Source organism: Histoplasma capsulatum, genomic scaffold (genome assembly GCF_000149585.1).
Source record: "Histoplasma capsulatum NAm1 scaffold_6 genomic scaffold, whole genome shotgun sequence".
Classification (NCBI taxonomy): domain Eukaryota; kingdom Fungi; phylum Ascomycota; class Eurotiomycetes; order Onygenales; family Ajellomycetaceae; genus Histoplasma; species Histoplasma mississippiense.
This window is the reverse complement of record NW_001813977.1, coordinates 309,689-322,299: the sequence shown is the minus strand read 5'-3', so window position 1 is coordinate 322,299 and position 12,611 is coordinate 309,689. Positions and strand designations below refer to the sequence as shown.

The following is a 12,611-nucleotide window of genomic DNA, read 5'->3' as shown; positions in this document are numbered from 1 at the left end:
AAGAAACTGGCCGCCCGTTCGCTTCGAGAGAAGGTAGTTAAACAAGGCCGTCCGAAGCGAGCCAAGGTGGAGGTATCCCGTAGGAGACGGGGCGAAACGAGTGCGCGCCGGGGAGTCTGGTAGTAGTTTGCTTTGCTTCCGCGCAAGACGACCTGCTGTTGTAGAGAACCTTGCGCCGCAGAATATACAGGGAGAAATGGCGCGTTTTGGCCGATATGGCGGCCTCATTGTCAGGAACGGTAGGTTCAATGCAGGGGAAAACAAAAATTAACGTTCATTCCAATAAATAGCAAATCATATGGCACAGTATGAAAATTCACAACTCTAGTCCTGTGGCCGAACAGAGCTCGGTTAAATACATCGTTGTAATTCACGGGTTTGATGGCGGTGTTTTCTTTTGGTGTCCGCGATGAGGAAAATCTTTGCCGCCGCCGCCAACCAAAACTCTGATTGAATATCATTTTTCCAACAGGCAGCTCAACACCATCACTGTCATCATATAGAGACGGCACGCATATTCTGCTTGTCTGTTGCTTCCTCAAGTCGCTCTTTTACCCGTACATACTACTTGTTAACCCTGAGGATCCAAAATAACAGTGTTTTCCCTGTGTATCAAAAAGTGAGTTGCTCGTTGTTTGCCCGAGTCCATGAAGAACTTGAGGATCTTTTTCTCGCCAATTTCGCTAACCGGGGCCAATAGTGGATTTTGCTGACGGTGAGACGGATTTATACAGTGAGTTTTGTCACATTCCTTTTATATGTGTAATGGCTCTTGACATTAAACTGCGACAGATATATTGAACATCGACAAATCTGCTACGAAAGAGGATATACGCAAGGCTTATCGCAAGGTGTGCAGCTCCTACAGTCACGTTCAGAAACAGTTCGTGCATCAGAAACTAATGGACATGTCCCTATCTCTTTTCCATAGGCAGCTCTTGCGCACCATCCCGATAAAGTTTCCCCAGAAGAACGAGAGGGAGCTGAAGTACGCTTTAAGGCCGTGAGCCAGGCTTATGACATCCTCTATGACGATGAGAAGAGGCACATCTACGACACCCATGGAATGTCGGCGTTTGATGGGTCGGGACGGGCTGGTATGCAAGGCGGCCCCGATCTCGATGATCTCCTCGCGTCGATGTTCGGTGGGGGGATGAATATGGGAGGAGGCATGCCGGGATTTGGCGGGCCAAGACCTAGCAAGCCAAGAAAGGGACAAAACGAGGTTCAAGAGTATTCAGTGAGTTTGGAGGACTTGTACAAAGGCCGGACCGTCAAGTTTTCAAGTACCAAAAATGTCTTATGCACTCTCTGTAAAGGGAAGGGTGGGAAAGAAAAGGCTACACCAAAACAGTGCTCTACTTGCGGGGGTGCTGGTAAGTACCCCAGTATTTTGAGCAGTATGATCTGTTCGCTAATAACAACTTTAACATATTAGGGTACAAGGAAACCTTGGTACAAGTAGGGCCGGGCATGGTCACCCAGGCTATGGCGGAATGTAAGGTGTGTGAAGGCTCAGGGAGCTTTTTTCAACCAAAAGACAAATGCAAAAAATGCAAAGGGAAACAAGTCACGGAAGAGCGCAAGCTTCTCGAGGTCTATATTCCACGTGGCGCGAAGTACGTTTCGGATCCTGCTCTCGTCTTCGTACCATTGAAGTTAATATTTCCTGACCCTTTTGCAGACAAGGTGACAAGATCATATTGGAGGGAGAGGGAGACCAGCTGCCAAACACAGAGCCAGGAGATATTATATTCCATTTAGAGGAAATAGAGCATGAAACATTCCGACGAGCCGGTGCGGATCTGGTGGCCGATATCGAAGTCACGTTAGCTGAGGCGCTCTGCGGTTTCTCCCGTGTAGTGCTGAAACACCTCGACGGAAGAGGCATCGAGATCACACACCCTAAAACAGAAGGTTCTGTTCTGAGACCTAACCAAATCCTCAAAGTTGCAGGAGAGGGCATGCCTTTCAAGAAAAGTGATGCGAGAGGCGATCTGTACTTGGCTGTCCAAATCAAGTTCCCGGATGATGGGTGGGCTTCAGATCCCACTACTCTTACGAAGCTACGTGAGATCCTTCCTAGACCGGGCCCTACCATCAAGGCCGAAACGGTAGATGATGTCGAGTACGATCCGAAGGCGAGCCTCGGGGAGTTCGGATCCAAAGACACCCAAGGAAACTCAGCTTGGGAGGATGAAGATGAAGAGGAAGGTGGACAAACACAATGTACGACACAGTAAAGGCCCGCATAGCCTATTAAGCTCCGGAATCGCATTCCATATTTCTTGCTTTCATTTTTCATTTTTTCCATTTTTATTTTTTTAGAACTTTGATCCCCGCATATCGTGAGAGGCTCTCTATTTCAGCGAAAGCTAACTGAGCATATGCCCTACAAATTGTTGGAAGTCTGGTATTCCAAAATAATCAGTTATCTCCGTTTCTTGTTTATTCCTTTTCCCTGCTTCCGCTAACGATAACACCCGGCCCGTTCAACGGCGTGTTGGATTATGTGCCTTCAAAAAAGTTGGCTTCAAGCCTCTCGAAATGAAGTGGCAGTGTGTGATGTAATCACAACTCATTTTCTTATGATGATGACTACGATTGTTTTTACCACCATGAGCCAGAATCTGCATCTCGCGTTTACATATTGTTTTCTTGATAAAGATAGATGGGTATTAATGTGTTAATATCAAATTGACTGGCTTTCAGGCGGAGCCAGCAGATAATTTACGTAGACAAGGCGTTCTTCCGTTTCGTTTTTGTTCTGTATGGGCAGCAGAATTGGATGGACCAAAATAAGAATAGATGCCTTTGAACCTGGTGACAGGGAGCGGAGATGATCAAAGTAGAGCTAAATGGGAGGTGTTAGCAGGATTGCCGCCGACCAACTATATCTAGCGACCAGATACACACAGAAAGCAATATTAAATGTTTTCATTTATATCGCTAACTTATGATTTTACATGCTGCTGCGTTACCATACGCTACAATTTCCATATATCACTTTGAGTCCAGGATATAATTAGGGCCCCATTATAGGACTACACTCGGTCGAGTTTTCAGAGCTTTGACGGTACTGCCTTTTCCTTTACAATCAGCCTCTCAAGGCCGTCCCGGATCCTCCAATCCATTTTCCGTTTTGCCGTTCCACCTCCACCTCTTGCCGCAAACTTCATATCAGTTCCTTTCTCTACGAACACGTGCGTAAACCCACCGACAGCCTTGACCATCGCTTCTCCACGGCGGAAAATGCCAACCTCATACATCGCGCTTGAGTTGCCAAGTTTGACAACGCGCAGGCCTAAGTCTATCACATCTGGAAATGTAACAGAAGAGAAATAATCACAATACGAGGAGACGACCAGTCCAATTTGGGATGGTGCATCTGGACGTTCGGAAGTTGAGATGCTGTAGTTGAGTGATCGGCAGGGAGGAGGAGCAGAAGAGCGCGCAGAGAAAGGGTCCAGACCACAGTGGTTTATTAGGTAAGTGTTTACGATAGAGTCGATGAGAAAGGAGTATATGCTATTGTTTAGATGGGCGTACATATCGTTGTCGGACCTGATATCAAATTCATCAATATGGAACAGTTAATGTAGAGGCATACGTTACGTGCGCTTTTCGGTAATTTTTGTTCCCCCGCCATTGCCATTCACATGCATTCAAATCCTTCTGTAGATAACAGGTAAAGTGTCAAGAATCTATATGCGAGTGCTCACCATCGTGTTTGATATTCCAAGTGGAATGGATAGTCTTTTCTCGTCCTTCGCTTTTTCAGTTCTAGCTCCGTTGGGGCCATTGTTATATGGCTCCTCGCAAGGATATCTTAGTAATTGACAATATCGTGAATGGTGTTAGCTCGCCTGAATGGCGCAGGTCGATCCATTATTTATCGATTGCTGAACACCAAGAGTGCTTATCAAAGCCAGAAATTGACGTTGAACTTCACGGACAAGCCTCGGTTGTTCGTTGATCGATAAGATAAAGTTGATCGACCCGCTGATCACATGATATTCATATTTGTTGGTGTTAGGCCACTGCGGCAAAGAGCTCGATCACCACCAGCGCCATTCTGGTAGTAGAGCGGACGAATCAATCCACCCCCGACAGTTGGAGGTCCTACACAAGCCTGTACGGGAGGTTGGGCATGGTTGGTTGTGGATAGCGGCAGCTACTACAATGGAGGAGTTGGGTCACGTGGGATATATGTCGGAGATATATTTCTCCGTCCTCTACTTTTCATTTTGTTCTCTCGTTTACTTACTAGCACCTTATCGTCAATTGCTTCCTTTCGATTGTTTTTCTTTCAATCTATATTCCTGCCGAGAACACCTTCATCTCCCCTGGCGCCCTCTCGAAACGTCCTGGCCTGCCTGGCTCGGCGGGGTCAATATCCTACTTCAAATATGGCCGTCACCACAGTGGAACGCTCATTTCCCGTGAATGAGAAGGAGGTTTTCGAACCACCCTCCGATGTGGTGGTGACGCCTTGTGATCCGTTACCTAGACCTTACTACATCGAAGGGGGCTTGCGCAGAGTTGCACCATACCACTACACGTATAATACCTATTGTAAAGAAAGATGGCGGGGACGAGGATTATTGGATGTTTTTGGAACAGAGTTTAGAGATAGACCGAAGGAGTATTATGTATGTTGATAATTGCAGTTCAATCCCAATAGTTTTTGATCGGGAGGCAGCCCTATCTCGAAAAATCCATAAAAAGTACTAACTAGACACCTTCAGCAAAAAGCCATTGAAGACGGTGCTGTGTGCATAAATGGAAAGGCAGTTTCCATAGATACGAAGATCCAAAACGGGGATGTGATTTCGCATACGCTTCACAGGCATGAACCACCCGTGACCAGCCAACCGATTGGCATAATCCACGAGGACGATGACATGATTGTGATCGATAAGCCGGCTGGCGTTCCCGTGCATCCTGCAGGGAGATACAATTATAATTCAATTCTTGAGATCATGAAAGCGGAACGTGGAAACGGTTGGGTCCCGTATCCTTGCAATCGTCTGGATAGGCTGACCTCGGGTGTGATGTTTATCGGAAAGCACCCCAAGGGTGCCGAACAAATTGGCGAAAAGCTCCGCTCACGTACTGTGCGCAAAGAATATGTAGCACGGGTAAAGGGGAAGTTCCCGGATGGCGTAGTGTTGTGTGATCAACCTATGTTGAAAATAAGTCCAATCCTGGGCCTAAACCGTGCAAGAGCTTCGGGAAAAGAGGCGAGGACAAAGTTTCGCAGAATTGCATACTATCCCCCACATAAACAGGCAGGAAAAAAGCAGGGTTTGTCAGCTGGCCCAGCAACTCCTCCTGCAACACTACCAGATCAAATGAACATCAGCGATTCGCAAACCGACACACCCATAGGAGCAGCAATCCCTGTTCCCATGAGCCCAGACGAAGAGGGCTACAGTATCGTTCACTGCCTCCCACTAACTGGGCGTACCCATCAACTTCGTGTCCACCTTCAATACCTAGGGCATCCAATAACGAATGACCCAATCTACTCCAACAGGCGAGTCTTTGGCCACAGCCTTGGGAAAGCAGATGCAACAGGAGAAAACGATGAGCAGATAATATACCGGCTTTCTAAAATGGGCAAAACCGAACCCGTTGACTCACTCAGTTACCAAACATTCCAAACGCCGCCACCTGAATCAATCTCCAAAAACGATCCAGCCGTTGTGGATGATCTGCTGGCCAAGGAACATGAGGCGATGGTTAACGACTATCTAAAGCGCAAAGGAGAGAAAATGAATGGAAAGAAATGTGAGACATGCGGAACGGAATTATACACTGATCCCGGCGTGCATGAGTTGGGGATTTTCCTGCATGCAATGTCATATGCGGATGTCACTGGTGCATGGAAGTATAAAAGTAAAATGCCTAGCTGGGCGTTGCCTCCTGATGGTATGGAAGGACCTACTATAGCGCCTGATTGGCTGGATGAGGAGGCGGAGGAAATTATCGGACAAGGGCAGCATGGGGATTCAGCGTTAGTTGAGGGACTAGGTGCCGTGTGCCTTGCTGACCTAGTTGACAAGAATGCGACAGAGCGGCAGGCGAAGGAGAACCATGGCGACATTGATGTTAGTACTATAGGCGATGCTGGTCTCTAAGACGTCATGAGATGAATCATTGGGCGGGCGCTCGTTGGAATATGACACTTTTAGATACCATATACCAGTAGGAACTATTAGAATATTTTGCGCCAGGTATGAGTGACGTTCCACATCTTGCTACACCAGCCACAGCGCATCTCATATACAGTGCCAGGCCGTAAATATTGGCAATCTCCACTACTTTTCTGCCACAAAAAGGCCTAGTAACGTAATCAACCACTCAACGCCCGTCTACACTCAACGCCCACCCAATCCTCATTTTTTCATCCATCTTCAAACACCCACAAGATGCACCACGAGGCAGTTATATTGTCCGCGATTGATGATTTGAATGCCCAATTGGTTCCTAATTACACTGTGACCGCTGAGAAATATGGAATCAGTCGTTATACACTCTCACGGCGCTATAGAGGTGTTCAAACGTCAAGAATGGAAGCAACCTCTATCCACCGCAAAATCCTCACAGATTCGCAAGAAAATCGACTCCTTTTTCATATCAATCGATTGGCAGATCGCGGTTTCCCTTGTACGCCCCAAATCCTTCATAATCTTGTTGTTGAGATATTAAAAGAACCTATTGGAGCCAACTGGGTGGCAAGGTTCTGTCAACGCCACAAGGATGTAATCAAGTCAGTTTACCTGCGAAATATCGACCAAAAACGCAAGATTGCGGACAATTCTACATACTTTAAGCATTATTTTGATCTTGTATATATTGCTTTTCTCTACTGCTTTTCTTACTTTTATCTTGCTAATTTATTGTTGATTTGCAGCTACAGGAAAAGATCACTAAATACAATATTGAACCTGGGAATATCTACAACTTCGATGAAAAAGGATTCCTATTGGGCTTCATCCACACCCTCAAGCGTATTGTATCAATTAATGCGCTCAAATCCGGCCGTACAATAGGTGCCAGCCAGGATGGCTGCCGCGAATTCATTACACTGCTTGCCTCAATTTGCGCCGATGGAACCTCACTCCCACCTGCTCTCATATATCAAGGGGAATCAAGGGATATGCAAGATACTTGGCTGGAAGATTTTGATAGCAAAAAGGATCAGGTCTACTTTGCTGCTTCAGAGAATGGATGGAGCAATGATGAATATGGGTTAATGTGGTTAAAGAAGATCTTTGAACCTCATACAAAAAAGAAAGCAGGGCGTGGATACAGGCTTCTTATATTAGATGGCCACTCATCCCATGTTAATATGGCATTCATCAATTACGCGGCTCAGCATAAGATTTTACTTGCTGTCTTTCCTCCCCACTCTACACACCGATTACAACCGCTAGATGTTGTGATATTTGGACCATTGAGCAAAATCATATTCTAAGCATTTGAATGAGCGAATGAGAACCCGGTATGGGGATTTGTACGCACTACAAAGAGGTCTTTTTTGGCAGCTATTTGATGCTGCTTGGAAGGAAATCAGTTACATCCCTCAAATAATTATATCCGCGTTCGCTGCCGTTTGGCTTACATTCATTTTGATCCGGAATAGGGTTCTTATAAAGCTTGCAATACGCCCTTGCACCCCCCCAGACGCGCAATATCGACCCAGAACCCCTACATCTATTATTGGCATGCGGAAATTAGTCAAGCAAGTCAAGCAGCGGCAGCGTCGAATATCTAGCGATCTCAACCAGGTGATCCGTGCAGGAGAGAATCTTGCTCTTGATAAAGAGGTTCTTTTAATAGAGAACAGGCAGCTACAGCAAGCTCTTAATCAGGAAAGAAGACGTCGCAAGCGTGGCAGGGCAATGGGGTTGCTAGATTCTTCAAATCCGTCATTGGCACAGTTCTTTTCACCGGCAAAGGTGCAGAGCATCCGCGAGCAGATGACTGCCGCAGAGGCCGCCAAAAAGGATGAACAGGCTCGTAAGGAGGATGCCAAGTTGCAACACGCTATTCTTAAGGAGCAGAAGGAGACAGATATCATGTTACAGCGAATGGAGCGGGAGGCAGCTCGCCAGGCAGCTAAGGAGCAAAAGGAGATGGATAAGGCCGCAAGAGCCGCTCAACGGCAGATTGACAGGGAGCTTAGGGATGCAAAGAAGGCCCAAGAGCAAAAGGAAAAGGAAGAACGAGCTGCTGCGCGGCAGCAATCGCGGTTGGGGGGGGGCCAGGTTCGGGGGTCCAAAAATCACCTTCCTAATCGGGAAATCAGACCCTCGATTTCGCAAAGAGTGGCTAAATCGCGTTTTCAGAGCTCTGCCAGGTTGCCCGCGGGTCCGCCGCCGGGGGGTCCGGATGATATTGCAACCCCTACGGATTTGACCGCTGCCTGCTCATTGAATCTGCCTCCACCCAAGATTTCGCGTTCCGGGCGAGTTATTAAGCCCAACAAACATCTTTTGAATTAGCTATATATTTTTATATGTAATTTTCTATATATATTTTCATCATATAATATATCATATTAAAATCTAATTGCGTTGTTGAGATATTAATGAAAAGATTTCATTGTAGTGGTGGCAAAATAGCGGGCGTTGAGTGTAGACGGGCGTTGAGTGGTTGATTACGTTACAGTTCACTTAAGGCTTTCGCTATTAATGCCCAGGGCACACTAACTTCTTTGGTACACCGATCTTCTGCACGTAACATTGGGGTTTTCTTCCATGTTTATTTCCCCTAATCTTCCTAGGCCTACCCATATCAGGAGACTATTAGAGTGTTAGGATACTCTACCACAATTAGCATAACTATCACCAGCTCCTGCGATAAATGATCGCGAGGATTCTTGATGAATGTGCTACTGAGATTCCTGTTAGTCGAAGACCGTTGATCTCCAATATGAAAGGCTCTTAGCCAGAAACCTTTAGTAGCGGATGCACCTTCAATATTTTGGCATAAATCATTACGCGACAAAAACCTAACTCTAACATAACTTTTTAACACTGCCCTATTGGTAATTTCTCTAGCGCATGCAAACGCCCATATATCAAAGAAGACACAATAACAAAACTGATATCACAGGGTATAATAGTGAGATATATCAATGCGTCTACCTTGACGCCATAAATGTGCCACTCTCTGCAACTAAGATTGTGCCGAACCGGCACCATGCGAGCTTATTTGGGCTTCTACCTTTCCATTATTCTGGTCATCCATGAGGCGATATGCCGTAGCCTTCCTCTCAACTTCCTCATCCGTAAGCTTAGGCAGCTCCTTTGCGGCAGTGACGTAGCTCTTCTTCTCAACATATCCTTTGGCGAAGATGAGGTCGATTTCCTGTTTGCTCCGGTTTGAAGTTTCTGGGTATAAGTACCAGACAAGAGGTGCGATAAGAGCATTCATTAGACCAAATAATAAATACGTCACCCACCCGATATTGGACACCATGACTGGCGTGGCTGTAACGACTGAGAAGTTGAAAAGCCAGCTGTTGCAGGCGATAAGAGAGTTGGCTTGGGCTTTTGCCTTGTCTGGAGTAATTTCGGCGGCGTAGAGCCAAGGCAGGGACAGCCAGCTTGCACCGAATACACCCAGGTACAGAAAGAAGCCGAAGATGGCTCCCGGGGTGGATCCAGATCTTCTGGCAGCAACGCATGCGAATATAATGATCATGGCAAGGAATTGGCCGAGGCTCCCTAAAATGAAGAGCTTGCGGCGCCCCAATTTCTTGACGAAGAACCATGAGAACGTCGCACAAAGTGCATAGAGAGTCATGCTTATACCACCAATCAACATTGACAACTCAACCGACCTGTCAAGAGACCACTTCAAAAAGAATGGAAGAAAGTAAATGACCGCGTTACATCCAGTGAGCTCTTTGAAAACCTTCGAGGAGGTGCCCATCATCGTACGACGGCGATGCTGAGTTCTGCCACTAGTGAAAAGATCCTTGAAGCTTTCTTTCGAGGTACGCGAACTAATAATTTTGTTAATATTTTTGTGATTTGGCTTTTGCTAGAGTGGCTCTCAGAAAGTTGAACTCCTCACTTACGTTCTTATCGAATCAATGACTAGGTTCTTTTGATGTTTGGTGGCGGGGTCATCGATATCTTTCCCCTCAAGTGCAGCAAGAACTCTTTCGCCCTCGGCAATCTTATTCTTGGAGATGAGATAATGAGGTGAATCGGGAAGATAAAACATTGTAACTATAATGAGCACACAGAAAACCATTTGGAACCCGATAGGGAGTCGCCAGACCAACTCTGGAGGACCGAAATGGGCCCCAAAGGTCATCCAATAGGCCATCGTTGTGCCAAAGGCAGTGACACCGCCTTGCAGACACATCAACAACCAGGCCCGATGGCGCTTGCAACATTCGGACTGATAACTGGGCATGGAAGATAAATTAACTCCATTTCCAAAACCAGTAACACAACGGCCGACCATGAACTGCACTAGGGGCTTGTATTCTCGCATAGCAGTAATTTGTATCAGCACGCCGATGATCATACACAGCGAGCCAAACATAATCGTTTTACGACGACCGATCAAATCGAGCAAGATCAGTGTGAAGAGGGCACCCAAGAGACCTCCTACTACGTATTAGTTTTTCTCTATTTCCCTTATATTTTGGTCACACCTTGGACACACTTACCGAATTCATATATCGAAGTCAAGGTGGCCTTCAGTAGAGGGTCCTCATTGTTAGAGGTGTACAATGAGATGAAAACCGGTTCAATGAGCAGATTAGCCATGACGCCCTCTGAATTTCAGTCAGCGAAAGCTTTGCGGCAATGAATTTCCCAAATTGAGCAAGGAACTTACGGTCATATCCGAATAGTAAGAAGCCCAAGATAGTGAGGAGTGCAATTAGCTGAGACAGCCTTCTCCCGCACATACGCGCATATTTCGGCGGTGCCATGGCGGATATATGCTGGTGAAGAATGCTAGATACTTATCGAGACAAATATGACCCGTTCCCAAAGGAGAGGGGGGGGGGGTAAACTCAAGAAGAGCGTTGTATGGCAGTAATAGGGGAGTTTTTACTTAAAAAAAAAAAGTTAAAAGAAATGTAAGAGCAGCGGAAGGATGGAGAAAGAATACGAGAGCTATATAGCCTTAAGTGAAGTCTCTCAAAAGAAAAAGAAAAAAAATTAATAAGAAAGGTAACAGAAAGAGAGAAAGAGGCAAGAAAGATGGAAGTAGAAAGTGGGATACTCGTGGATATATCTAAGATCGGTAGGTCAAAACCGACTACCATAACATGCAAATGGCTGGAGCGATCAAAGTTTGTCTCGCGCCTCGAAGTCAAAGCTGAGTTCCTGAGGATCAGGCTCCAGCATAGGACGGGGGAAGTAGAATGACTTCGTGATGCTTTGGAAGCCTGCCCTTCCGCGCAATCGATATGTGCACTGTAAGTGTTTATGCATGGCGCAGTTCAAACAAAGCCCAGGTGAGCTTAATTAGCGCGCAGGGTCCAATAGCTTAAATTATGGAGACATTACGCTAAATTGGCTCTGGGAGCTAATCAGAGCCGGTTCCGCATTTTCACGCCACGTTTTTTTTAGTTCGTGTCCCGGCCCGAGAAATCCCACGTGGCTCGTTGACCTGGGGATTATTTTTAGTTCAAGCCAGCAGCATATCTATTGTTAATGCAAGAATGTGTTACCATTCTTCTGCTTTTTCATCTTGCTCCAGGGAGTTACTAAGCTCCTTTGTTTCTCCAGAAGAGATAGATCTTTTTGTCTAACTTGCAGGTACCTGTACTAATTACTTATTAGCTTGCATATTCTCTGGGATCCTCGCCATGATTGGCGAGCATGACTTGTTCATTTTTGGAACCTTCTCCCAGCTCAATTAGTGAACCGTCATATATCGTCATCGTCGCCTTCGAAACACTTAATAATCTATCCCCTTTGTTTTAGCTGTGGTATTGGGTGTGTCTGGCCACAGTCTGGTGTGAATCATTCTACATACCTCCACAGTCATAAGATCTGTTCACCAAAAATCTTACGCTCTTTTCGGATAATTTTCTCCTTCTCCAGGATAGCAGTCCTGTGTGGCTAGAATTCTTAGGGTTGGGATTCCAAACTCGATCAGCCTTTTGGAGGAGATCAGAAAAAGTAGCCCTTTCCAGCGCTGTTTCAATTTCGATACAACACAGCTCCTTTTAAAATTATATAGAGAATACTCCATGGATACAAAAAGGGGTAAGAAAAAGTTTAATGGCGTTGGTGCGTAACCGGCTATCCCGATAGAAAGATGTGTATGAAACTCCGATTCTAAAAGATATTTGTCCCACTCCTCTCACCCTCAGTTGACCAGTTCCTTTTCATTATGGAACATTTCACAATAGTTCCAAATACGGAGAAAAATATAGGCTTGTGGATAGGGGGAAACCCCTCGGCTAGGAACTATTTATAGCCGTTTATCACATTGTATATCGCCCCCCCATCGCCGAAGCGGTTGTCACTTATCCTCATGACATACCGAAAGCAGGCTGGGCACTTATTGCTTAATCCTAAGTTTTCTGTGAATGTCCCGTTTTCAGCTTTCAGGCTGACGGT

The 12,611-nt window shown here is 45.9% G+C and overlaps 6 protein-coding genes across 6 annotated transcripts; 4 read left to right on the top strand and 2 right to left on the bottom strand.

Annotated features, from left to right (window-relative positions):
* Positions 1-1,295: 1,295 nt before the first annotated feature.
* Positions 1,296-2,243, top strand: HCAG_06431 (predicted protein; the record flags this gene model as incomplete). The annotated part of the gene is made up of 5 exons (XM_001538776.1): positions 1,296-1,325; positions 1,355-1,376; positions 1,439-1,498; positions 1,562-1,619; positions 1,685-2,243. 5 exons carry the CDS (start codon positions 1,296-1,298, stop codon positions 2,241-2,243), a joined length of 729 nt encoding a protein of 242 aa, XP_001538826.1.
* Positions 2,244-3,062: 819 nt separating this feature from the next.
* Positions 3,063-3,802, bottom strand: HCAG_06430 (conserved hypothetical protein; the record flags this gene model as incomplete). The annotated part of the gene is made up of 2 exons (XM_001538775.1): positions 3,063-3,564; positions 3,723-3,802. The coding sequence occupies 2 exons, from the start codon at positions 3,800-3,802 to the stop codon at positions 3,063-3,065; spliced, it is 582 nt and encodes a 193-aa protein (XP_001538825.1).
* A 607-nt stretch (positions 3,803-4,409) lies between these two features.
* On the top strand, positions 4,410-6,143 carry HCAG_06429 (pseudouridine synthase; the record flags this gene model as incomplete). The annotated part of the gene is made up of 2 exons (XM_001538774.1): positions 4,410-4,652; positions 4,749-6,143. 2 exons carry the CDS (start codon positions 4,410-4,412, stop codon positions 6,141-6,143), a joined length of 1,638 nt encoding a protein of 545 aa, XP_001538824.1.
* Positions 6,144-6,434: 291 nt separating this feature from the next.
* HCAG_06428 (predicted protein) lies at positions 6,435-7,483 on the top strand (the record flags this gene model as incomplete). The annotated part of the gene is made up of 2 exons (XM_001538773.1): positions 6,435-6,854; positions 6,920-7,483. 2 exons carry the CDS (start codon positions 6,435-6,437, stop codon positions 7,481-7,483), a joined length of 984 nt encoding a protein of 327 aa, XP_001538823.1.
* Positions 7,484-7,733: 250 nt separating this feature from the next.
* HCAG_06427 (predicted protein) lies at positions 7,734-8,668 on the top strand (the record flags this gene model as incomplete). Its single annotated transcript, XM_001538772.1, has 3 exons — positions 7,734-8,276; positions 8,369-8,394; positions 8,620-8,668. 3 exons carry the CDS (start codon positions 7,734-7,736, stop codon positions 8,666-8,668), a joined length of 618 nt encoding a protein of 205 aa, XP_001538822.1.
* A 521-nt stretch (positions 8,669-9,189) lies between these two features.
* HCAG_06426 (hypothetical protein) lies at positions 9,190-10,966 on the bottom strand (the record flags this gene model as incomplete). The annotated part of the gene is made up of 4 exons (XM_001538771.1): positions 9,190-10,021; positions 10,097-10,637; positions 10,700-10,807; positions 10,870-10,966. The coding sequence occupies 4 exons, from the start codon at positions 10,964-10,966 to the stop codon at positions 9,190-9,192; spliced, it is 1,578 nt and encodes a 525-aa protein (XP_001538821.1).
* Between the last annotated feature and the right edge of the window lie 1,645 nt (positions 10,967-12,611).